The sequence below is a fragment of the Pristiophorus japonicus genome, chromosome 16 (assembly GCF_044704955.1).
Source record: "Pristiophorus japonicus isolate sPriJap1 chromosome 16, sPriJap1.hap1, whole genome shotgun sequence".
NCBI lineage: Eukaryota > Metazoa > Chordata > Chondrichthyes > Pristiophoridae > Pristiophorus > Pristiophorus japonicus.
In genome coordinates, this window is record NC_091992.1 from 29,825,744 (window position 1) to 29,853,051 (window position 27,308).

A 27,308-nucleotide genomic window follows, 5' to 3' on the forward strand; every position below is an offset into this window, starting at 1 on the left:
CTTAAAAATATGCACGTCTTTTATTCTACAGCTTGAAAAATGATATCTAATTATAGTTTTAATTGGGAGTTAAAGTCAGATTCCCCAGTAAGAAATGAAAAATATTACCACTTCCTTTAATCTGAATATTTTTGGCCAATTTTTGTCTGCGATTGAATGAATTCCATCTGTTCCTTATGGAGTCACTGACAGAATGCTGGTGATACTGAATATTTTATTTCAAAAATGAAAGCTAAAAGATAAAGAAGGCTTCCTGCTAGGGGCCTTTTAGCTCAAATGGGTAGGTTTCACGTCTCGGAGCAGATTAAAGTTGAAGCACATTGCACAGATACAATAAATATAGAGATTGAAAAACCACAAGATATAGGAAACAAGACATCTACAATTTTTATCAATGACACTTTAAATGCATATATCAGAACAACACTAATTTTCTTGCTGCATTTTTAACAATTATACATATTTTGCCATCAAACGTCCCATCCTCAAGCCTTTATTTCAATTGAGCAATGTCAAATGTAATCTTGAACTTGTTGGTAAAATAGTTTAAATCTCAAAAATAGATCACTGAAAACGTAAATTTGTTCCGACCGCATTGTGCCACAAAGCAGTAATCAGTGATACCCTACAGTTACTTTTGTTTCAATAAATAGGTTGGAGACTATGCAAAGGCTAAGCCCAACCTTCCCTTTGGGTTTTGGCAGTCTTGTTTGATGTTTGTCGGAAGGGTAAGAGGTTAATTGCCAACTGACAGAATATAAAAATCAAACTTCATTACAACAAACTGTTCACATAGCTCTGATTGATATAGAAAACTTTACCCGGTAATTGTAGGAAATCTTAAACCATAGATACGACTCATAAACACCTCAGCAGGTCCCACTACATGGATTGTGACCATCTTAGCCCAGTTATAAATTAATTTGTAATTTAAATAGGAGCTACTTAATATTATTAAAATTTTGTAGATGCATTTCCACTAACAATCAAAAACAAAACCAGTGTGTTCATTTTCTAGCTGCCTGGAAATTAAGTAGTCAGGCAAGGGGTTCAAATCTCAACAACATGAGCCCCTGGTAAAAAAAGAACTGGTGCACCTATAACTATGCTAATTAAGTTCCACTTTACGATCCACATAAAAAAGAGCTGCATTAATTTGACCTTTAGGGTCAATAAGACCAATCATTTCCTGAATGCTCCTAATTTTTTATCACCTGGTATAGGATCGCTGCCAGTTGAAAATCTCATGGATATTATGAGAGCAAAATGAGTCTCTTTTGAAGCTGTTGCCTCTGCCACATTTATAGGACACGGAGTTTCCAGCTCCCACACTTTTCCTTTTTGAAAAACTTTTCGTCCTTTCCTCTGTCACGAAGAAGTCACTGACAGATTTAAAATACTCCAGTATTACCTCATGGCTCCATACAGAGGATCTACTCTTCAGGAAGCCACAATGGCCACCATGTTTAGTTAACAACAGAAAAAAATGGGGGTTGGTTTCAAAGAGCTCGAAGGGCAGGGTTGTGTCTGGGTCCCCTCTGCATGGGTCGTCCTGGCTGCAAATACACAGCACCGGCACTGCAACCTCATCCACATCCCGTAAAGGATCATTCTTCTCCCAGTACAAGTCCCAGCATGGGCTGCTCTTCTTTGTTTGACAGAACAGGACCTCTTCCACCTCCCTCAGAGTCCGAGTGGCAAACAATTTATCCATGTCTATGATCTCTCCCAGCACGGTGGTGTACCTAGAGTTGGCAAGATCATTAATAATTAGACTTTTAACACTACAGTTGATTCAATCTTCATTATTTTATGGACCCGTGAAAACTCTCTACTAATGTTATTTCTAAGATCCAACTTTTAGTTGGAAAAATGTCAATTGGATTTGATCCTTGCAGAATTGTCCCTGCATCAAATGCAGGATACAGTCTACCACCCTGAAAATTAATAGACAACAAATAACCAATTACAGAAGGGCAAACTATAGTCCCATCTCCAACCTCCTTTTCCCTTGTAAAGTCCTTGAATATGTTGTCGCCTCCCAAATCCATGCACCTCTTTCCTACAACTTCATGTTTGCCTCTCTCCAATCAGGTTTCCTCCATTGCAACAACACAGAATCAGCCCTAATGAAAGTTACAAATTATATCCTCTGTGACTGTGACCGTAGAGCATTAGCTGTCCTCGTCTTTCTCGACCTCTCTGCAGAACTTTGACACTGTCGATCACACCATCCTCCTCCAATGCCTAGCCTCTATTGTTCAGCTCAGTGGGGCTGCCCTCGCTTGATTCCACTATCCAATCATAGTCAGAGCAATGGCTTCTCTTCCCACCCTCGCACTGTTACTTCTGGAGCTCCTCAAGGGTCTATCGTTTTCGGCCCCCGCCACAAACTCCGTGCCCTTGCCATAGATTCTATTCCCTTCATGACCACTGTCTCAGGTTGAACTAGACTGTTCATAACCTTGGCCTGCTATTTAACACCGAGTTGAGCTTTCAAACCCATATCTACTCCATCACAAAGACTGCCTACTTCCACCTTTGTAACCTTGCCCGTTTGCACCACTACATTAGCCCATCTGTTGTCGAAACCCTCATCCATGCTGTTGTCATTTCCAAACTCAACTATTCTAATGCTCTCCTGGCCAGACTCCCATCCTCCACCTTCCATAAATTTCAACTCATCCAAAACCCTGTTGCCCGTATCCTATCCCAACCAAGTTCTGCTCACCCAACCCCACTGTGCTCACTGACCTATATTGGCTTCGTTCTCACAACACCTCAAATTAACAATTCCCTTTTATGGGTTCGTCCCTCTATATCTCTGTAATCTTCTTCAGCCCTACAACCCTCCGAGAGCTTTTCCAACTCTGGTGTCTTGTGCTTCCCCCATTCCCATTCCCTCCAAACATTGGAAGCCATGCCTTTAGCCGTCTAAGCCCTACGTTCTGGAATTTTCTCTCGAAACCTCTCCTCCATTCCACATCTCTCCTCCTTTAAGAATCCTCCTTAAAACCAATCTCTTTGACTGTTGCATGTCTTAATGTCTCGTTTTTTGACTTTGTGTTAATTTATGTCTGAAAACGCTTCTGTGAAGTGCCTTGACACATTTAATTATGCTAAATGTGCCTTAATGTTATCATGTTCTATAATTTACAATGTCAAACAGTGATAAAGGATTCTTACCACAGTAGGTTATGATTTTAATCATTGGTTACATAACCAGAAACACTGAAGCAAGTGTCGCTCGGCATTGATTCCATGTCCCTTCAGAAACAGCAGTAAGCATGGGTGTTTGATACTTACCTTTATATAGAGCCTTACTACATCAACATTTCTCCAAGTACTTTCACACAGTCACTGTTTAAATCAATATTGGATCCAACAAAGAAATGCTGATAGTTGAACTTTGGCCCATACAGAATATAAGCCTCTATCCATACAGATATTAAAAAGGCCTCGTTTGGGGCACTTGCCCTGTGAATCATAGAATCATAGAAATTTACAGCGCAGAAGGATGCCATTTGCCCCATCGTGCCCTTGCCAGCCAACAAAGAGCTATCCAGTCTAATCCCACTTTCTAGCTCTTGGTCCGTAGCCTTGTAGGTTACGGCACTTCAAGTGCATATCCAAGTATTTTTTAAATGCTATGAGGGTTTCTGCCTCTACCACCCTTGTCATGTTTCATAAATTTGCTAGAATTCTTTGAGGATGTAACAAACAGGGTGGATAAAGGGGAACCAGTGGATGTGGTGTACTTGGATTTCCAGAAGGCATTTGACAAGGTGTCTCATAAAAGGTTACTGCACAAGATAATAGTTCATGGGGTTGGAGGTAATATATTAGCATGGATAGAGATTGACTAACTAACAGAAAACAGAGAGTTGGGATAAATGGTTCATTCTCGGATTGGCAATCAGTAACCAGTGGGGTGCCGCAGGGACCCCAACTATTTACAATCTATATTAACGACTTGGAGGAAGGGACTGAATGTAACATAGCCAAGTTTGCCGACGATACAAAGATGGGAGGAAAAGCAATGTGTGAGGAGGACACAAAAAATCTGCAAAAGGACATAGACAGGCTAAGTGAGTGGGCAAAAATTTGGCAGATGGAGTATAATGTTGAAAAGTGTGAGGTCATGCACTTTGGCAGAGAAAAATCAAAGAGCAAGTTATTATTTAAATGGAGAAAGATTGCAAAGTGCTGCAGTACAGCGGGACCTGGGGGTACTTGTGCATGAAACATTAGAGGTTAGTATGCAGGTACAGCAAGTGATCAGGAAGGCCAATGGAATCTTGGCCTTTATTGAGTATAAAAGCAGGGAAGTCTTGCTACAGTTGTACAGGGTATTGGTGAGGCCACACCTGGAATACTGCGTGCAGTTTTGGTTTCCATATTTACGAAAGGATATAGTTGCTTTGGAGGCAGTTCAGAGAAGGTTCATTAGGTTGATTCCAGAGATGAGGTGGTTGACTTATGAGGAAAGGTTGAGTAGGTTGGGCCTCTACTCATTGGAATTCAGAAGAATGAGAGGTGATCTTATCGAAACGTATAAGATTATGAGGGGGCTTGACAAAGTGGATGCAGAGAGGATGTTTCCACTGATAGGGGAGACTAGAACTAGAAGGTATAATCTTAGAATAAGGAACCACCCATTTAAAATTGAGATGAGGAAAAATTTCTTTCAGAGGGTTGTGGATCTGTGGAATTCGCTGCCTCAGAGAGCTGTGGAAGCTGGGACAGTTTCTTAAACGATAAGGGAATAAAGGGTTATGGAGAGCGGGCAGGGAAGTTGACCTGAGTCCATGATCGGATCAGCCATGATCATATTAAATGGCAGAGCAGGCTCGAGGGGCCATATAGCCTTCTCCTGCTCCTATTTCTTATGTTCTTATGTTCTTATGAGTTCCAGACCCCCACTACCCTCTGGGTGAAAATAATTCTCCTCAAATCCCCTCTAAACTTCCTACCAATTATTTTAAATCTATGTCCCTGGTTATTGATCCCTCTGCTGAGGGGAAAAAGGTCTTCCTATCCACTCTATCTAGGCCCCTCATAATTTTATGCACCTCAATAAGGTCTCCCCTCAGCCTCCTCTGTTCCAATCTTTCCTCGTAAGTAAAATTCTCCAGTCCAGGCTACATCCTCGTAAATCTCCTCTGTAAGCTCTCTAGCGCAGTTACATCCTGTAATGTGGTGACCAGAACTGTATGCAGTACTCTAGCTGTGGCTTAACTAGTGTTTTATACAATTCAAGCATAACCTCCCTGCTCTTATATTCTATGTCTCGGCTAATAAAGGTAAGTATCCTGTGTGTTTATATCGAATAAAATCTCACAAATTGTTAACAATTGCTCATCACTGAGGTTGCAGTATGATTTTACTTTGGACTACCTTGATTTTTTTAATGATTTATTTGTAAGTGATTTATATTATTTTCCCTGCTTTTTAAACCCTTAAAATTCCTGTATCTCCCACATCTTCCACTGTCATTGCGCAAGTGAGAGAAATGGGCCGATTTTCCTGGGCCCAGGAAAATGAGTGCAACGTGAGCGCAGCACATAAAAATAGTGCTGCATCTGACATCAGTACTGTGTGCCTAGATTTTGTCTCAGGCCTCATTTGCATCTCTTGGGCATTACACGGAGGGGCACTGAGGACTCCTCTTGGGTGCAGTGATGACGTCCCAGGAAATAAAAGCGGAGCAGCAGGCCTTAAAGGGCTGCACATGCTTAAAAGGTTAGGTGCATCCTGGGGCCTTGAAGGAAATAGTGAACCCTGGTCACCTTACTTAAGGAAGGATATACTAGCTTTGGAGGGGGTACAGAGACGATTCACGAGGCTGATTCCGGAGATGAGGGGGTTACCTTATGATGATAGATTGAGTAGATTGGGTCTTTGCTCGTTGGAGTTCAGAAAGATGAGGGGTGATCTTATAGAAACATTTAAAATAATGAAAGGGATAGACAAGATAGAGGCAGAGAGGTTGTTTCCACTGGTCGGGGAGACTAGAACTCGGGGGCACAGCCTCAAAATAGGAGGGAGCCAATTTAAAACCGAGTTGAGAAGGAATTTCTTCTCCCAGAGGGTTGTGAATCTGTGGAATTCTCTGCCCAAGGAAGCAGTTGAGGCTAGCTCATTGAATGTATTCAAGTCACAGATAGATAGATTTTTAACCAATAAGGGAATTAAGAGTTCCGGGGAGCGGGCGTGTAAGTGGAGCTGAGTCCACGGCCAGATCAGCCTTAATCTTGTTGAATGGCGGAGCAGGCTCAAGGGGCTAGATGGCCTACTCCTGTTCCTAATTCTTATGTTCTTATGAACCTGTCTGAAAATTTATCAAGCTCACAGATTGCAAAGAAATATTCTGAGGTGCTTCTGTGCACTTAATTATGCCAGTAGGTCATTTTACAATTGGCAGTGCCAAACACAAAATAGTAGGACAAACAGGGTGGAATTATTCAGAATGCTGGTTAACAGGGTAGCTTACATAAGGGCAATCTGCTTCGATCACGAAGCAATTGAGCAGCTGATGGAAGGAATGTCTTAAAGATAGTGGCATGCGGGGACAAGGCTGTCGAGAGGTCATCGGTAGCACCAGCACTAGGTTGGAAAAAGTTTAGTCCATTAAGCAGGAGGGGGAAAGTAAGTGCAAACCACTGCACAGGAGTAAAATTGTTTGCCCTGCGGCTACACCCACACGAAACATCCTGTCACACACTGTTTTTGGTGCAGCCTCATACCCAAACAGGGAACAGTGTCAGGTCACAAGCCACAGAAAGTGCACACAAGTCAATGCAAGGGTGTACGCATGAAAACCCAGTGACACTCACAGCCACTGCTGCTCACCCTTAAAGGTAAAGGGATGTGCAAATGTTTTTGGATGGCCTGGTGCTGCATATATTTCTGAAAGTTTAATGTGCCTGTGCTGGAGATAGAGGCATTTAACAGAAGGTGAACCATAGCTATCTGGAGGAGGGCCTGCAATGGGTTAAGAAGTGACCTCGTCTGCAGAATGGGCAATAGAGCTCCAGCCACACAATAGAGCGATTCCATAAAGAACAATAGTTATGATACACTGTCTACTTCCACCTTATACAGTTCTCCATGTAGCATATTATTGATCTGGTTAGACTCACCTGCTAAGCCACGTTTTTTGGTAAAGGATTAGGAACCAGTGGTAAAGCCAGGGTGGTCCTGTTTCGAACCATTCCTGGCACCTGAAGATGGGCGAAATGCAGGCAGCAGACGTCACATAACTGGAGGATCCACACTCACCAAGATAGGAAAGCAACAACCCAGCTCCTGTGCTCTCACTTACAGTGAAAAGTCTGGCATTTGGATGTTTGTATCGAATGTATCTGACAGCTTCTCTCAGATCGGATGGGTCACCAAACTGTTGTAGCTTCAGTGTAGTTAAAAGACTTCCATTCTGGCATCTTCTATTAAAAATCACTGGACGATGACCACAATCCAGAGCTGAGGCACAAAGCTTCAAAGACAAAATAATGAATAGTGTGATTTAGAACATAGTTTATTGGAACAGGACTTTCTTCTCCACTTGTGGGCAATTGACACTAAAGTGCACACAATCGGGGCTGTGGACTGGTCTGACCTCCTTCTCTGCTACGATATGATTGACTGTCAAGAAATACAATTCTGTATCTGTCCATATTCTGTCATCGGGTAATTAGAGCAGAGTGAGTAATGTGAGCACTTATCAGCAGCCTCTTAAGGCCAATTGATAACGTTTCAGAAAATACATTTTCAACCTAGTAAGGTGCCATATTGGTTCAGCTTGTGTTCTTTCTTCATGCATGGAAATACACTACAGACAAAGAATTACAGAGAACTACTCCAAACTCAACGTTTCCTGGCTCAAAAAAACTACATAGTTTCAATATAAGATTGTTTCAAGGGATTTAACAATAATGATACTTTTGCTATTGTACTCAATGGTAAGTCTTCGTCACCTGCGCTAATTTCTACTTTTGCGGCTCAGTATCAAATTGTTTTATCTCATAATACTCCTGTGAAGCACTTTGGGACGTTTCACTATGTTAAAGGCGCTATATAAATACAAGTTGTTGGCGTTATTGTGTTGCCCACATTACAACAGTGACAACACTTCAAAGGGTTCTTCATTGGCTGTTAAAGCCTTGGGACGCCCTGAGGTCGTGAGTAGTCTTTTTTTTCCAGAGTGATTATTTGCACTCGTGTTTTGAACGTCCTGCTGCGCCTGCATGCCCTGGACTCCGTCCCTATGCCTATTCATGCGCACCACCACCCCCTGTGGCGGGGATGGGGAAGGATTTGGGCTGGGACGGTCAGGAACATCCTGGGTGTGTCAGGAACTTGGGCTGGGGGATGGGGCAGGAACTTGGGCGGGGAAGGGGGAGCACTATCCTGTCTGGAGCTGACAGTCAGAATGGCTCGAATTACACTTTGCAAAGTCATTGAGAACTTGGGCTGGGCGATTCTAATTACACATTCCAGGGAAACTGCTGGGTGAGTCTTATCCTCCAAGGGGACCAATCAGCAATCAAGTCATGTGATCATGGAGAGCCAATCAGAGCATTTTGCTAGTGCCATTAAGCATGTCCTTTTCTTTAAAACATTATTATGGGTGCTGAGCAATAGCTGTACCTTTATAGATACCCTGGCTGGGGTCAGGTAACTCAGCACACACCAGAGATTGAACCTAGGTCCTTTCTGGTCGACAAGAGAGAGTGACTTTACCTCTGAATCATCCAAGTGGCTCATTCAGATGTGAGTCTTTAGCATATTTGACAATAGAATTAATATGTCTTTACTATACAGCATGAATGCACATACTTGAGAAAAGATCACTCTGTGACCATTTACCTTTATTACCAAGACCTCAAGAGGCAGACGGTGGGTGGAGCTTCCCCTTTTATACCTAAAAATCCAGGTTAGGAGTGTCTCCCACAAGTTCGCCCCCTGTGGTCAGTGTTCTCAAGGTATACAATTTAGGTCAGCTTAATACATGGGTTACAATGACAGTTGAATACATGACATCACCTCCCCCCCAAAGTCTTATTGGGATCACAGGTTAAGTCTCTCTGGTGGTTTACGCTCCCTTGTAGAGCGCCTGAGTTGGGGCTCCAGTTGTTGGGCACTGGCCTGTGTCTGCTGTTTGCGGTGCCTCAGGCCTGTCCGGACTGCCCACAGTGACTGGGCTCTCCTCCATTTGGTTCCGGTGTTCGGTGACCTCTGGTGGAGTAAACTCTACGTCGTGTTCTTCCTCTGCTTCTTCTATGGGGTTGCTGAACCTCGTTTTAGTTTGATCCACGTGTTTGCGGCAGAATTGTCCATTGGTAAGTTTAACTACCAAAATCCTATTCCCCTCTTTGGCAATCACAGTGCCTGCAAGCCATTTTGGCCCTGCAGCATAATTAAGGACAAAAACAAGGCCATTGACATCAATACATCGCGCCCTCGCATTTCTGTCATGGTAGTCACATTGTGACTGATGTCTGCTCTCAACAATTTCTTTCATAGTAGGGTGTATAAGGGATAACCTGGTTTTGAGCGTCCTTTTCATTAGCAGCTCTGCGGGTGGAACCCCTGTGAGAGAATGTGGTCGGGATCTATTGGCCAACAGGAGGCATGATAAGCGGCTTTGTAGGGAACCCCCTTGGATTCTGAGCATCCTGTTTGATTATCTGCACTGCTCGTTCCGTCTGACCATTTGAGGCTGGCTTGAACGGTGCCGTTCTGACATGGTTGATTCCATTGCCTGCCATGAAGTCCTGGAATTCAGTGCTTGTGAAGCATGGGCCATTGTCGCTGACCAAGACATCCGGTAGACCATGGGGGCGAACATTGCCGTAGACTTTCTGCCGCGGCAGAGGATGTGCTTGAATTTAAAATGGCACACTCAATCCATTTGGAGTAGGCGTCTACTACAACCAAAAACATTTTTCCCATTAAAGGACCTGCGTAGTTCACATGGATGCGTGACCATGGCTTGGCGGGCCAGGACCAAGGGCTAAGGGGGGCTTCCCTGGGTGCGTTGCCTTGCTGAGCACACGTGTTGCACCTGCAAACACAAAGTTCCAGGTCTGCATCTATCCCTGGTCACCAAACGTGTGACCTGGCAATTGTCTTCATTATGACAATACCCGGGTGCTCATTGTGAAGTTCTCTGATAAACACCTCTCTGCCCTTCTGGGGCATGACTACTCAGTTTCCCCACAGTAGGCAATCGGCCTGAATCAAGAATTCATCCTTGCGCCTATGAAATGATTTAAACTCCTCAGAGCATGCCCCGTACGTGGCTGCCAGTCCCCATTCAGGACACAATTCTTAACTAAAGACAGTAGCGGGTCTTTATTTGTCCAGACTTTAATCTGACGGGCTGTCACAGGTGAGCCTTTGTTTTTGAAAGCTTCAACAGCCATGACCATCTCAGCATCATGCTCAGTTGCCCCCTCGGTGGAGGCTAGTGGGAGCCTGCTGAGTGCATTGGCACAGTTTTCAGTGCCCGGTCTGTGCCGAATTGTGTACTCATAGGCGGCTAACGTAAGTGCCCACCTCTGTATGCGGGCTAATGCATTCGCATTTATGGCCTTGTTGTCGGCCAAAAGGGACGTTAAGGGTTTGTGATCTGTCTCCAGCTCAAATTTCCTGCCAAACATGTACTTTTTTTACAGTATATACACATGCTAGCGCTTCCTTTTCTACCATCCCGTGCCCCTTTCTGCCTGGGACAGATTTCTGGAGGCATAAGCTACTGGCTGTAACTGACCATTGGCATTCACATGCTGCAACACACACCCGACACCATAGGACGACGCATCACACGTTAAAACAAGTTTCTTACTCGGGTCATATAATGGTAACAGTTTGTTGGAGCATAACAAATTGCATGCTCTATCAAAAGCCCTTTCCTGGCTGCCCCCCAGACCCAATCGCGACCTTTGCATAGGAGCATGTGTATCGGCTCTAACAGCGTGCTCAATTTGGGAAGAAAGTTGCCAAAATAGTTCAGGAGCCCCAGGAATGAACGCAGCTCCATCGTGTTACGGGGTCTGGGTGCTCTCTGGATCACTTCCGTTTTGGACACAGTAGGTCTGATCCCGTCTGCTGCTACCCTCCTCCCCAGAAATTCTACCTCTGGAGCTAAGAAGACGCACTTCGCCTTTTTCAGTCGCAGCCCTAACCGGTGCAGTCTGCGTAGCACCTCCTCCAGGTTGTGGAGATGTTTTTCAGTATCGCGACCCGTGATGAGGATGTCGTCTTGAAAAACCACCGTCCTTGGAATCGACTTGAGGAGGCTTTCCATATTTCGCTGAAAGATCGCGGCAGCCGAACGAATCCCGAACGGACATCTGTTGTACTCAAACAACCCCTTGTGTGTCGTGATGGTGGTCAGCTTCTTCGACTCACTCGCCAGCTCCTGGGTCATATAAGCTGAGGTCAGGTCCAATTTTGAAAAAAGTTTGCCACTGGATAGCGTCGCAAAGAGGTCCTCCGCTCTCGGTAGCGGGTACTGTTCTTGGAATGACACCCGATTGATGGTGGCCTTGTAATCACCACATATCCCGACCGACCCATTCGCCTTGAGCACCGGCATGATCGGGCTCGCCCAGTCACTGAATTTGACTGGCAAGGTGATGCCTTCCCTCAGCAGGCGTTCCAATTCGCATTCTATCTTTTCCCGCATCACGTACGGCACCGCTCTGGCCTTGTGGTATACTGGCCTGACGTCCGGGTTTATGTGAATCACTACCTTGGTCCCCATGAAAGTGCATCAATCGGCAATAATTTTGGCCTCCTGGCCTTGGACAGCCACAGCCTTTTGAACTGTTTGATACTCATCAGGGACTGGCTGGCCCCCGTGTCTAGCTCTATTAATACTGGGATGCCATTGAGGAGCACTTTCATCATTATCGGTGGTGTCCTGGTATATGAACTGTATATGTGCTCCACATGAACTCGCTGAACTTCAGCTTCCAGTGATTTCCCCCAGTATTCATTTGGCCTCGTAGGGCTTACATCGAGCCCGTCCTCCTCGTACATCAACCTGGCTGCGGGCTTCCTGCACATACGCACCAAGTGACCGCTGATGTTGCAGTTTCTGCAGGTATATACTGATACCTGCAAGCTCTGGCTGGGTGTTTGCCTCCACACCTCCAGCATGAGCTGGAGGCCCCGTTGCTGGAAACAAAGGATCCATTACCAGTCGATCGTCTCTGACTGTCTCTGTAACTGTCCTTAAGCGCACCATTAACAGGTGTTGATGGCCCCATTACTGGCCGCATTGTCCATTGCGATGGCATGAATCGCTGTTCAGCTAGCCATTGTCTCTGTTGAATTCCCCCTTTGGGTTCGACTGCATGCTGAGGCATGTCCGATTGCCCTTGTCTGCCTAGAGAACTGTGTGGCACGTTAACAATGTTGACTCCCTGATCATTTGCTGCATTTGAGCCAAGATTTTTGCCATAAATCATTCTGGTCTCTTCCCCCCTGAGATAATTGTCTGGGCTATCATAGCTGCTGCTTCCAAGGTCAAGTCTTTGGTCTCAATCAGTTTCCTGAAAACCCCAGCGTGCCCGATGCCCTCAATAAAAAAGTCTCGCAGCATCTCCGCTCTGCATGCATCTGGGAACTTACATAGGCTCGCCAGTCGCCTGAGATCTGCCACGAAGTCTGGAACGCTTTGCCCTTCTCGCTGCCGGTGTGTGTAAAACCAGTGTCTCGCCATGTGTATGCTGCTCGCCGGGTTAAGGTGTTCCCCGATCAACTTACTGAGCTCTTCGAATGTCTTGTCTGTCGGCTTCTCTGGCGCTAGAAGGTCCTTCATCAGGGAGTACTTTCTGGATCCACAAACCGTCAGGAGATGAGCTCTGCATTTGTCGGCCGAATCCTGCCCCAACCATTCCTTAGCGACAAAACTTTGCAGTAGTCTCTCAATAAAGTCGTCCCAATCATCACCAACACAGTACCTCTCTTCTGTGCTGCTAGTGGCCATGCTCGGTGGTTTAAATCCCAGTTTCTCGACACCAATAATATGTCCTTACTATACAGTATAAATGCACACGAGGCCCATACTTGAGAAAAGATCACTCTGTGACCAGTTACCTTTATTACCAAGACCTCAGGAGGCAGACGGTGGGTGGAGCTTCCCCTTTTATACCGGAAAGTCCAGGTTAGGAGTGTCTCCCACAAGTTCGCCCCCCCATGGTCAGTGTTCTCAAGGTATACAACTTAGGTCAGCTTATACATGGGTTACAATGACAGTTGAATACATGACAAGGATGAAACTTGATCCCCGTTGACACGCGTATCCTAACTCGCACCAAATCCCGCTCATCCATTACCCCATGTGCTCGCCGACCTGCTCCCAGTCTGGCAACACCTCAATTTTAAATTTCTCCTCCTTGTGTTCAAATCCCTCCAGGGCCTCGCCCCCCTCTCTATTCCTGTAATCTCCTCCAGCCCCACAACCCCCAGAGATCTCTGCACTCCACCAATTTTGGCCTCTTGAGCATCCCTGATTTTAATGGCTCAACCATTGCTGGCTGTGCCTTCAGCTGCCTCGGCCCTAAGCTCTAGAATTCCCTCTCTATACCTCTCCGCCTTTCTACCTTTATCTCTTTTATTAAGCTTTTGGCCAGCTGTTCTAATATCTCCTTGTGTGGATCGGCTCATCTGAAGTGCCTTTTTCTACTACATTAAAAGATCAGTTAAGGACCAAAATGGTCACCTATGAGTGGAGGCGGAGGATGTGGGTAATGTACTTAATGAATACTTTGCTGCTAACTTCACAAAAGAGGGGGACGATGCCAACGTTGAAGTTAAGGAGGAAGAGAATGAAATATTGGATGGGATAAACATAGTAAGAGGGGTAGTATTAAAGGGTTTAGCATCTTTGAAAGTAGACAAATCACCAGGACTAGATGAAATATATCCTAGACTATTAAAAGCAGGAAAGGAGGAAATTGCAGGGTCTCTGACCATCATTTTCCAAACCTCCCTGACTACAGGAGTGATATCAGAGGATTGGAGAACTGCTAACATTGTACCATTGTTTAAAAAGGAAGGAAGGGATAAACTGAGTAATTAGAGGTGAGTTAGTTTAATCTCGGTGGTGGGCAAATTATTGGAATCAATTCTAAGAGACAGTATAAACCTTCATTTAAAAAGACACAGATTAATCAAGGGCAATCAGCATGGATTTGTTAAGGGAAGGTTGTGCCTGACTAACTTGATAGAATGTTTTGAGAAGGTAACAAGGAGGGTCGATGAGGGCAGTGCATTTAATGTAGTCTACATGGATTTTAGCAAGGCTTTTGACAAGGTCCCACATGGCAGGCTGATCAAAAAAGTAAAAGCCCATGGGATCCAAGGGAGAGTGGCAAATTGGATCCAAAATTGGCTCAGTGGCAGGAAGCAAAGAGTAATGGTTGATGGGTGTTGTTAGTGACTGGAAGGCTATTTCCAGTGGGGTTCCACAGGTCTCAGTACTTGGTCCCTTGCATTTTGTAGCATATATTAATGATTTAGACTTGAATGGAGGGGGCATGATAAAGAAATTTGCAGATGATACAAAAATTGGTTGTGTGGTTGACAGTGAGGAGGAAAGTGGCAAATGGAATTCAGTCCGGAAAAGTGTGAGGTAATGCAGTTGGGGAGGGGCAACAAGTCAAGGGAATACACAATAAATGGGAGGATAACGGGAGGTGTGGAGGATCGGAGGGGCCTTGAAGTGCATGTTCACAGATCCTTGAGTGTGGCAGGACGAATCAATAAGATAGTTAAAAAGGCATTTGGAATAGAGAGCCGAGGGCCCAGGAGCAACTCGTTCCAGCCCACACTGCGATATGTGTGTGCACTAGGTCCGTGCAGCAGAACAGGTCTCCAGTCATCCTGGTTTACCCTTGCCACTGGATAAAGGCCTAGCTCTGTCAATCCCGTGTGGTGGCTAATGTGCAACAATCACCACACGTTAAAAAAAATCCACGCACAGGCATCTTCCACCCCCTGGAGTTCAGGACTGGAATATCGGGTCCTCCATTGAAACATCAGTGAATTCATCCCTTTTGCTGTGGAAGGAAGTCATCCTCGTTCGAGGGAGTGCCTATCATTGATTGAAATGAGCAATCCAACATTTCCCTCACGTCACATGTTTTTCTCCATCAGCTGTATTATATAGGAGTGCGTCGACTATGCTGACTTGGCAATGTAAAAAGGGGAGGATTCCACCTCAATCACTGTGGTCATTGTGGTGGTCATCTTGAATTTGTGTAAGAGCAAAACAAAGTATCAAGTAGATAAGAAAATCATTATGTGAAACATTGTTTCATTTATTAGTATTTTTAAGGTATTCATTGACAATTTAATCCCAAACTATGGACCATCTATTTAAATAGAGGAAGCAGGGACTGAAGTTGAATGTGTAGAAGGCTAATTTTTCTTGAGGGTTATTAACCCGTGGAATGGCAGTTCAAAGGTGATGGTGAGGACTGACTCCTTGCAGTGCTTCAAGAAGGCATTCAATGGATTTCTGAAAACTTACGAGATCACAGCAGAAGTAAGGTAAGATCTTGTGTAATTACTGATGGGTTTGGGCCTCCTGGGGCTAACTTTATCACCTTTGAGGGGTTGAGGAATTTTGAGGTTTAAGGACATTTTGACAGAAATTCCTGATTGGTTTTAGGTTTCAGCTTTTGCCTTTCCCAGGAGGTTGGGAGGAGGGCCATGCAGAGTAGGGATTCAGGTTCAAGTTTATTAGTAAGTGGGGTGAGCACATATGGGCTCAATGGCATTTTGTCATCCTGAGTACATAACAAAACATAATATCACATTTTATGCAGTGGTTTGTGGAGACCGACAATCATGTTGTGAATCACAATTCTGGCAGTTATGAGTTTTTAAAAAGGGCATTATATACTAGAATAGTACCAGTAAAACTATTAGCAGCACTTCACTAAATCAGAACAGTGTTATGCTCACTCTACAACATCATTCTTGTTTATAGCAATTATGAAGCATAGAATATGAAATATGACCTTTAGTGATGTGTTATCTACTAGTTTGTAACACAGGGATATGTTTAAGTGTCAAATGATTCAGTAAAAAGGAACAATTAACATGCATTACATTTAAATGTAAGCAACTACAGTCAGTTAAAATGTTTATGATTTTATAGAAAACCGCTAAAGGTGCATTTAATGGCACAGTGAACTAGTTATCATTTTTATTATCAGAGCAGTCTCTTGCTTTCTTTATTGGTTGATATTATTTTTAATATTAAAGAAATACAATCTGATTAAAGCCTAATCCCCAGCCTGAATAAAATGTTACGGTGTGGCTCAATGTGAAATTAAAGAAAGAAATACATCGAAGAACCTTTAATCAACATTCCCTTCTTTGTCACGGACTGCAGCTAGAGCCCCAATATTGTGTCAGCTGCTTGTGTTACACTGGAGTTGATCTAACATGAAGCTGCAGTCAGATCACCATTGACTGGTCGGTGGTGGTGTATTGGAGCTAATTTGCCACTTGCCAATATCGTACTAAGAATTTGTGGTCAATTAAGGATTCTGGTGGAAATTCCGCCCCAAATTCATCATGCAACATCAGTATAACACTAATTAGGCTGAAATGGATCACAAAGTAATGCAGTGCTTAAATGAGTTACTGTCATGTTCAGATGAATAATTAACAGATTAGCCTTTGTAAGGATGAGGCAGCATTGCACTAACCAGCTGCTTCAGATGGATAGTTCTTTCAATACTGAAAAGCTGGTTTCTATTGAACATTATGTTATTGCATTATCTGCTAATATTTCCCTTATGGTCGCAGATTGTCTGATGATCTTCAATCAAAGCACGTGCCAATGACTAAATGTTTTACAATTTGCACTTGCAAAATCAGTAAAAAATAAACATCCTTTAGCTAGACCCAGACTAAAATTAAACGGAAGTGGTATAGGCAGGAACATCGTATACCCTGTGGTGCTTGCTTGAGCAGGAATGATTAAGTAATTGTCGCTCCAGGAGCCTTCACCCTGGAGTATTGTTAACACATTCTTTTCTACACTATACTTAGTTTAGATAAAGGCCACAGATAATGTAACAATTCTACTTCTTCAGAGTCGTGTATTGAAATTAAGTGGGACCAGGGGTTAGAACCTCCACTTTTGTGGTTATCGCCCAAATGGGCGATATTTCCGGCGTGAGCGTAAAAAAGGGTTTTTAGATCGCCGGCTTCTCGTCCATTCTCAAACCACCTAGTCTCCACTTTTGAAAATGGCTGTTACCACGAGCGATATAAAATGGGCGGTAGCATTAAATTTTTTTGACCTTCTGCCATAAAGTGTGGCCGTCCTTAGCAACAGCATAGCAGCGTTCGATTCCCGCGATTCTGGAGGTCAAGGGTCATCATGACATGCGCAGAAGAGGAGTCAGAGAGAGAGAGGGAGCTCAGAGGGACTGAAGATGTGGCTGGGTGTGGTGTGGCTGCTTTGGAAGGAAGGAGGGAGACTTTAGAGCTTCACAGCAAGTAGGCAAACAAAAAGTAGCTGTTACCAGCCACATTTTTGCCCGAATTTGGCCTATAATGGAGAGAGAGGAGGAGGCATCACAGCACGCTGTGGAGACTGAAGCTGGAGAGAGCAGTGAGGTGGGAGAGGAGCACATTGGAGGGCGCAAAAGAGCCAGGAGGTTCTCGGACGAGGCAAACACCTCCCTCCTGCAGGAGGTCGAGTTACGCTGGGGTGATTTGACACAGGGAGAGCGTGAGAAACCCATCCCAAAGGCATACCAGAAGATATGGGCTGAGATAGCAGAGTTGGTCTTGTCAGTGACCAACGAGGTGTGCGAGGGCAACCAATGCCACAAACGATGGAACGACCTTGTGGGATCCGCAAGAGTAAGTATTACATTGATTTACATGTACTCATGTATTTATATAATTTGATTTGTAACAGTCATGAGTGACTATCATCAGATGTGAGGTCTTTCACTTTTACCGGGAATGTTTTATTCAAAGCCTGCGGTCATGGTGCATGTCTTTAGATAAAGAAGGATCATTTTCATAATAATGATGATTACATCTGTCAGTTATGTGTTGTATCATTGTCTGTGACAGTACCTAGCAATGATCTCATGCCATGTCGTCCTGTCACCTTTTACAGAAGAAGCTATCGACAATGAGGTCCGTGCAGAGGCCACCAGTCCCCAGCGACATCACTGACATGGAGGAGCGTGTGCTCGCACTCGTGGGGAAGCATCCCTGGACAACCACGGATGCATCTGCAGACCCTGAAATGATGCCACGTGAGTAAAGCTTACACCATTGCATAATGTAAAGTCAATAGATGCCACACCCACTCATCTCTGAGCAGTCATATATGATAGATGATTTTTCAATTGTCATGGAAATAATGGTGGCCTAATGAAAATCATTGGAATGCAAATGTGTTGATGGTCATGAAATGTGATGTCTGCGATGATTTTAAGAGCGATGGTGCTTTTGTCGTGCAAATGCTGTGTGTAGCGCTGGACTCACCTTGTCACCCTAACACCCCCTTCTCCTGTAATAACCTCATATGTGTTTTTCAGCTCAGCCAGCAGCACGTCCCAAGGCAAGACTACAGAGGCCAGAAGGTGGGGGCGTGAGGCAGGAGTCAATGGACGATCCCATATCTGGTACTGAGGAGCTTCGATTCTTGCCTGTCAATCCGCTGGGTCTTTTCTCCACGGGTGAGAGTGCGGATTTCGAGGAACCTGCATCACCACGCTCCAGAAGCCATTCCACCCCAAGGCCATCTAGTACTCCTCCAGTCATTCGCGCCTCCACTCTGGAGGTACCGGCCCCAAGCACCTCGCCACATGACAGCGGAGAGATGGTACAGTTGTCAAGGAGGACTGTAGACATTGGTGACCAACTCATCGAAGCATTGAGGGGCATATCCTAACAGCTGGCCACCATAACTGAGTACATTCCGCAGATGGCGGAGGCCCTGGATGCAATAGCCAGGAACACTGCTGCCACAAGCCTCCCAGTGGTCCCCGAGTGCGGCACTCCACCCCTAGGTTCCCCACCACCACTGCGAATGAAAGATGAGAGCAAGGACCAAGATCCTGCTTCTGCATCAGAGAATGTTGCCCCCTCGGCATTCCCCGCTCCTGTACCCGTGCAAAGACTGCATCTGCCTTCATCCCACCCCAATGAGGCACCACCTGCGGAGCTCCTCGGCCAGATGCCGTGGAGCGAGGAGGGGAAGGGGTAGATGTGGGGAGAAGAAGGGGAGGAGGGAAGGAAAGTGAGGTGCATGCCCGCAGGTGATGGCTGTGTTATATCTCCATCTGGGTGTATGCAATTTGTTGCAATGTATGGGGGCTAGGGACCATGCTCCTGCTTTGCCTTTGTATTCTGTGTTGTTGGACATGTTGAACATGTGATTGATGTCAATGGTGGAAAAAGTGGGGTGTGGGCGGGGGTTGGGTGATACTTACGATTTCAGACCAATGTTGGTATAAAATTTTGTTATTGAACATAACCTTGTTGCGTATTGTCTCAGATAGCTGCACCGTTACACACTGTTGTTTCCTTAACATGAAAGGGTTAAATACAACTTAACATCAATCAACGTAAACTTTAACAGGCACCAAGGTGATGGGCACCATTGATGTCTGAGCTGCACACAAACAGCAGTGTGGCAGCGTTGTCACTCACAGCAATGTTCTTTCAGGCAAATTGTTCAGATTTCAGCTCCTTACGTAAGAGTGGGATTTAACGAATGCCAGCCACACCGCTGGCGTTCATTCAGAACAGTTCCACTTTTTGTGGGCAGTTTTTTGGACGAGCGATATTGTGGGCGATATGTGTACAAGGTGGGCAAAGTGACGGTGGGCGATCTCCTGGGCGTTACATTCGCCAAATGTGCTCTTAACGACAAAAAAAAGTGGGCGGGCGATATTATTGAATTTTGGCATTAATTCCGTGCAGAAAGTAACACTAGGCAATATTATGGCCGTTGATTTCGCCCATTCTGATGATTCCGCCCCAAAATAGTAGGCGGGCGGTAATATTTTTTCCTGGCGTCAACTACATGGGAAAAGTAACGCTCGGTGATAACTTTTCTAAAAATGCCCGTCAATTTCCATTTTGTGCCAAAATGGGCGATATCTGGGCGTTATACGTCATTTCAATAGTAAAATGGCCGTTAAGTGGGCGTTAAGCATGCAAAAAAAGTGGAGGTTCTAGCCCGAGATGTCCTAAATCCAGGATGTCCAACTAATCTTTTCACTTATATCAGCTGCAGCTTCCATCAGTAAGTAGCTGAACACACCTGCCCCTTTCTTACGTACAACATATAAAAAAAGGACTTGCATTTATATAGCGCCCTTCATGACCACTGCACGTCCCAAAGTGCTTTATAGCCAATGAAGTACTTTTTGAAGTCTAGTTGCTCATGTAATGTAGGAAACGCGGCAGTCAATTTGTGTACAGCAAGCTCCTATAAACAGCAATGTGATAATGACCAGATAATCTGTTTTTAGTGATGTTGTAGGGATAAATATTGGATAACTCCTTTGCTCTTCTTTGAAATAGTGCAATACGATTTTTATGTCCATCTGAGAGAGCAGACGAGGCCTTGATTTAACACCTCATCTGAAAAACAGCACCTCTGACAGTGCAACACCACCTCAGCACTGCACTGGAGTGCCAGCCTAGATCTTTGTGCTCAAGTCTCTGAAGTGGGACTTGAACCCACAACCTTCTGACAGAGGCAACAGTGCTACCCACTGAGCCACACCTGACACTTACTGGGTTTCTTACGTATATCTTTCTGAAAATGTGTCATCTCTTGGATGCCATCAGAATTATTTTATAATGGGGCCTGAACTGACTCGGGGAAGCCAACCTTTAATATTTTCCCACTACAATTCCAACAATTCCCTGTGGCGTGTATAATTGCATCCAGGATGTGAGTATGACATTTTTAAAGATTTCATAAATAATTTCATGAGATAGCAAATCTTGAATATCTCAAAATATTCAAGATTTGCTCTCATATCTCAACTTCAGAAATATATCAACCAGTTTCACTTTGAACCCACGTTATCATCATTTAAGAAAACTTTGGTAAAATATCTTGCCATCGCCAGTCAGTTAGGTAGGGCTGTTGTAAATGGACTGCTCTGAAGCACTCCCCACCTCGTAGTCAGATTTTAAAAATTAAATATCTTGGGAAAAGCCACATTACAGCATCTCAAATCAAAGAAAGTGTGTAAAAAGCAGAAATGAGTCACTCCTAACACAGACTAGACACACTTCAGCAGCCTCCGAGGGAGCTTTATAAATTTCAGACTCCGCTACTGATGATGTTGTGAATCACAGGGTATACAGGAAGTGATATAGTATTACTAATTTCATTCGTATGTGAACATGTGTGAATCAAAGGCCATATCCACTCCCATAATTATAGCATTCCGTGCAGTTTTGCTAAGTATAAATTCTCAAAACAGTGGATTATGCTGTGACATTATTATGGATAGTGCTGTGATGATTAAGATGTAGAATATTCTCTTCTAATGAGATACTTAATTTCACATGAAAGCCCTGATATATGACGTATCATAAGGGCAGAATGCCGTGCAATTTAGCAAATGCCCTGAGCTCACCAGATTTGGAAGGTCATTTGGCAATTTATATTGCTGGGTTGCCGTGATAGCGTTTGAATTTCTCCGTGGCTATTCATTTCTGTAAATAAGGAAGAATTTTAGAAAACAAAACGTAGAATCCTTCCCCGGCACAAAGTCTGTCAAAATTCGATAGTTAAGGTTTGCTCCCATTGCTACTGAGCAAACTCATAACAGCAAAACTAAGACCGCCTATTTCCACCTCCATAAGCTTTCCCATCTCCGCCCTCGCCTCAGCTCATCCGCTGCTGAAGCCCTTCATTCTTGAAGCCCCTCAAATCTGCACAAGATAAAAGTTCACGGGGTTGGGGGTAATATATTAGCATGAATAGACGATTGGCTAAAGAACAGAAAACAGAGAGTAGGGATAAATGGTTCATTCTCGGGTTGGCAATCAGTAACCAGCGGGGTGGCGCAGGGATCAGTGTTGGGACCCCAACTATTTACAATCTATATTAACAACTTGAAGGAAGGGACTGAATGTAAAGTAGCCAAATTTGCCGGATACAAAGATGGGAGGAAAAGCAATGTGTGAGGAGGACACAAAAAATCTGCAAAAGGACATAGACAGGCTAAGTGAGTGGGCAAAAATTTGGCAGATGGAGTATAATGTTGGAAAGTGCAAGGTCATGCACTTTGGCAGGAAAAAATCAAAAAGCAAGTTATTATTTAAATAGAGAAAGATTGCAAAGTGCTGCAGTACAGCAGGACCTGGGGGTACTTGTGCAGGAAACACAAAAGGATAGTATGCAGGTACAGCAAGTGATCAGGAAGGCCAATGGAATCTTGGCCTTTATTGCAAAGGGAATGGAGTATAAAGGCAGGGAAGTCTTGCTACAGTTGTACAGGGTATTGGTGAGGCCACACCTGAAATACTGCGTGCAGTTTTGGTTTCGATATTTACAAAAGGATATAGTTGCTTTGGAGGCAGTTCAGAGAAGGTTCACTAGGTTGATTCTGGAGATGAGGGGGTTGACTTATGAGGAAAGGTTGAGTGGGTTGTGCCTCTACTCATTGGAATTCAGAAGAATGAGAGGTGATCTTATCGAAACGTATAAGATTATGAGGGGGCTTGACAAGGTGGATGCAGAGAGGATGTTTCCACTGATGGGGGAGACTAGAACTAGAGGGCATAATCTTAGAATAAGGGGCTGGCCATTTAAAACTGAGATAAGGAGAAATTTCTTCTCTCAGAGGGTTGTGGATCTGTGGAATTCGCTGTCTCAGAGAGCTGTGGAAGCTGGGACATTGAATAAATTTAAGACAGAAATAGACAGTTTCTTAAACAATAAGGGAATAAGGGGTTATGGAGAGCGGGCAGGGAAGTGGACCTGAGTCCATGATCGGATCAGCCAAGATCGTATTAAATAGCAGAGCAGGCTCGAGGGGCCGTATGGCCTACTCCTGCTCCTATTTCTTATGTTCTTATGTTCTTATGTTGCCTTTATTACCTCTAGATTTAACTATTCCAACGCACGCCTGGCTGGCCTCCCACATTCTACCCTACATAAACTAGAGATGATCCAAAATTTGGCTGCCTGTGTCCTAACTCGCATCAAGTCTCGCTCACTCGCTGACCTACATTGGTTAAGCAACACCTTGATTTCAAAATTCTCATCCTTGTTTTCAAAACCCTCCATGGTCTCGCCACATTACATCGTGACACAATATCATGTCATTATGTATGCGAATGACTACTGAGCTCATGGTAACATCATGACGCAATGTTAAAATGCCAACATTTCATGCAAGCGCACTGGTCAAATTGTCACGGCCGGATAGATTATCTGCAAAATAACAATCCCCACAGAGCAGCTGGTTTACTAGATTTCCTTCTCCCTTATGCCCCTATAGCAGGTTCTCATTGCGTTGGGAACCTGGTTCTTGGTGGTGTAATACCAACAGGCAGAAATGCACTTCTGGCATTAAACCAGTCAAAGGAAAAAAAGCCTGGTCCTTGTTCCTTTAATTTAATCAATCAGCATTATCAATTAAAAAGACAATTTTCCCTTTCCCCTTCCAAAAGAAATAAACAAATAAATAAGTAGTTACATAGTAGTGTAGACCTTAGTCACAGATGGATAATGTGGGCTTACAGTAATGTTGGATATTCGCTATTGCATTGTGTAAAAAATAGAGCAGTAATGGTCTGTTTGCTGATCTCAGGCTCAAAAGTTAAAGGGGCCGAAATTGAGCCCCGACCCAAACGGAGCGCACCTACCGTTTTTGAAAGATTTTTCCGCCCTAGCTCATGAGAAGGAGAAACTGGAGAAATTCACCTCTGAAATTTTTATTGGCTCGGGTGTGGAAGTTGAGGCAGCTGCGGGGCGGAAGTGTCCTTGCAACGGTGTGCCCTGACCAGTCATCGGCACATCGCTGATGACCTCAGCGCGACGTGGATGTGCTGCGCGCGCTGACGCGTCACAACGCCCCTCCCCTTCGGTTAAAGGGGAGGGCCGCTGCGAACTCTGCAGCCAGTTTAGTGGCAAACACTGGGCCACCTGGGAGGATTTCGGCTGGGCCAGCGGCCTGGCACCCAAAAGGGAGTGCCAGGCTGCCTGTTCACGCCCTGGCGGAACCCACGACCATAATTGTTGGCCTGACCTGGCAGTCAGCCGACACAAACAAATGACATGGCGTCAGCGGCAGTGCCACCTCTCCTTTAAGGGCGGCCACGCTGCAAAGCCATAGGGAGTGTACCGACAGCAAAAGCTGTCAGTGGCACTGACTGGCGGCAGGGCAATTCCGGAAAAGGGGCAATTTTCCCAAGGGGCAATTTCGGGAAGGGGTCCCCGCCAGTTGGTAAGGGGTCGGTGTGTGCACACTGCGGCAGGAAAACGGGCAGAGTGGTCCCCTAAGCTGTTCCAAAATGGAGGAAGGGCAATTTTTTTAAATGACGGCCCCTCCGCGGAGACTCACCAGCCATTTGGCCTTATAGAAAGGGGCAATTTTGGCCCCAAGCTCTCAAGCAATAAGACAGATCTTAGCCTTTAGCAACAATATAAGAATTCCGGTAAAAGAATCACTGTTTGCTATGGTTTGAAATTCCTATTAGGAAATGGATTATACATTGTTTGGACAGCAGGTACTGATCCCCAGCATTCTAACACAGCTTTTCTAAGATTATTCCAATGCACTCCTGGCTAGTCTCCCACATTCTATCCTAAGTAAACTTGAGGTCATCCAAAACTCGGCTGCCCGTGTCCTAACTCACACCAAGTCCCGTTCACTTGCTGACCTACATTGGATCCTGGTTAAGCAATACCTTGATTTCAAAATTCTCATCCTTGTTTTCAAATCCCTCCATGGCCTCGCCCCTCTCTATCTCTGTAAGCTCCTTCAGCCCCACAATCCCCCGAGACATCTGTGCTCCTCTAATTCTGCCCTCGAGCATCCCTGATTATAATCGCTCAACCATTGGTGGCCGTGCCTTCCGTTGCCTAGGCCCTATGCTCTGGAATTCCCTCCCTAAACCTCCCTGCCTCTCCTTAAAACCTCTTTGACCAAGCTTTTGGTCATAGAATCATAGAGACATAGAAATTTACAGCACGGAAGGTCATTTTCGCCCATCGTGACCTTGCTGGCTGACCAAGTGCTATCTAGCCTAATCCCACTTTCCAGCTCTTGGTCCATAGCCCTGTAGGTTATGGCACTTTAAGTGCACATCTAAGTATTTTTTTAATGTGCTGAGGGTTTCTGCCTCTACCACCCTTTCAGTCAGTGAATTCCAGACCCCCACCACCCTCTGTGTGAAGAAATTTCCGCTCATATCTCATCTAATCCTCCCCCCAATTACTTTAAATCTATGCCCCCTGATTGTTGACCCCTCTGCCAAGGGAAACAGATCCTTCCTATCCATTCTATCCAGGCCCCTCATAATTTTATACACCTCAATCAGGTCTCCCCTCAGCCTTCTCTGTTCCAAAGAAAACAGACCCAGCATCTCCAATCTTTCCTCATAGCCAGAATTCTCCAGTCCAGGCAACATTCTTGTAAATCTCCTCTGCATCCTTTCCAGTGCAATCACATCTTTCCTGTAATGTGGTGACCAGAACTGCACACAGTACTCCAGCTGCGGCCTAACCAGTGTTTTATACATTTAAAGCATAACCTCCTTGCTCTTGTATTCTGTAACTTGACTAATAAAGGCAAGTATTCCATATGCCTTCTTAACCACCTTATCTACCTGGCCTGCTACCTTCAGGGATTTGTGGATCTGCATTCCAAGGTCCCTTTGTTCCTCTACACTTTTCAGTGTCGTACCATTTAATGTGTATTCCCTTGCCTTGTTAGACCTCCCCAAATGCATTAACTCACATTTATCTGGATTGAATTGCACTGGTCATCTGCCCTAATTTCTCTTTATGTGGCTCGGTGTCAATTTTTTTGTCTAATAATATTCCTGAGAAGCGCCTTGGGACATTTTACTACGTTGAAGGCGCTATAGAAATAAAGTTGTTGTTGTTGTTGTTGTTGTAATGTTTGCATTCTAAAGAGATGCAGTTTAGATACAAATGGTTAAACATTCTCTTTCCTAGCGCTCAATGCTAGTTTAGAGGGCTAAGGGCTGATAAAACTAGTCACCCACATTACAGGAAAGATATGATTGCACTGGAAAGGGCACAGAGGAGATTTATGAAGATATTGCCAGGACTGGAGAATTTTAGTTATGAGGAAAGATTGGATCGGCTGGGGTTGTTTTCTTTGGAACAGAGGAGGCTGAGGGGAGACTTAAGTGAGATGTATAAAATTATGAGGGGCCTAGATAGAGTGGATAGGAAGGACTCGTTTCCCTCAGCATAGAGGTCAATAACCAAGGGGCATAGATTTAAAGTAATTGGTAGAAAGATTAGAGGGGAGTTGAGGAGAACTTGTTTCACCCAGAGGGTGGTAGGGGTCTGAAAGGGTGGTAGAGGCAGAAACCCTCATCACATTTAAAAGGTACTTGGGCAAGCAGTTGAAGTGTCTTGACCTACAGGGCTATGGACCAAGAGCTGGAAAGTGGGGTTAGGCTGGATAGCTCTTTTTTCGGCCGGCGCGGACACAATGATTTGAATGGCCTCCTTCTGTGCCGTAACTTTCTATGATTCTATGAACTAAGTTATGCGAATTACCTTGCATTGAGATCAAGATCAAACTAATTATCAAACTAAGCCATTTTGTGAATTTGCTGTTTGCAATTCAAATAGTACTAATCACATAACAGATGCAAATTGCAAACATGGCTGCAGTAAACCTGCTCGGGGGAGGCTGCTTGTTAACTAGATCACAAATGAGCCAACAGGCAAAACAACCCAAAAGGATAGCGCAGCTCCATTGCATTCATCAATTTCACGTACTTTCATGCATGCAACTAATACAACATAAAAATGCATAATCTAATCAACTACATCAAAGGTTACCAATGCAAATCTCTAATAAAATAGGTGTGCACCATAAAAGAACAGTCATAAGGCTCCGTTTGGTCTCTTTCTGTCATTTGAAATGCATGGCACTCACAATAAGTGTTTCATGTGGTCTAGTTCTGCAAGTATTTGTCTGGATGTCACTGCTGATGAGCTCCACATCCTCTGATAACCATCATTCTGTCAACAATTAACATTTCATGGGGTTATCTCTCTAATC

General features: G+C 44.5%; 1 protein-coding gene across 1 annotated transcript in view; it reads right to left on the minus strand.

Annotated features, from left to right (window-relative positions):
- Positions 1-205: 205 nt before the first annotated feature.
- Positions 206-27,308, minus strand: part of LOC139227008 (protein ABHD15-like) — a 39,991-nt gene continuing 12,888 nt past the window's right edge. The window contains exons 2-3 of the mRNA XM_070858098.1: positions 7,143-7,495; positions 206-1,745 (exon numbers count right to left, since the gene is read on the minus strand). Coding sequence (XP_070714199.1) covers positions 1,211-1,745; positions 7,143-7,495 — 888 coding nt within the window. The 3' untranslated portion in view covers positions 206-1,210. The remainder of the gene's footprint in view (positions 1,746-7,142; positions 7,496-27,308) is intronic.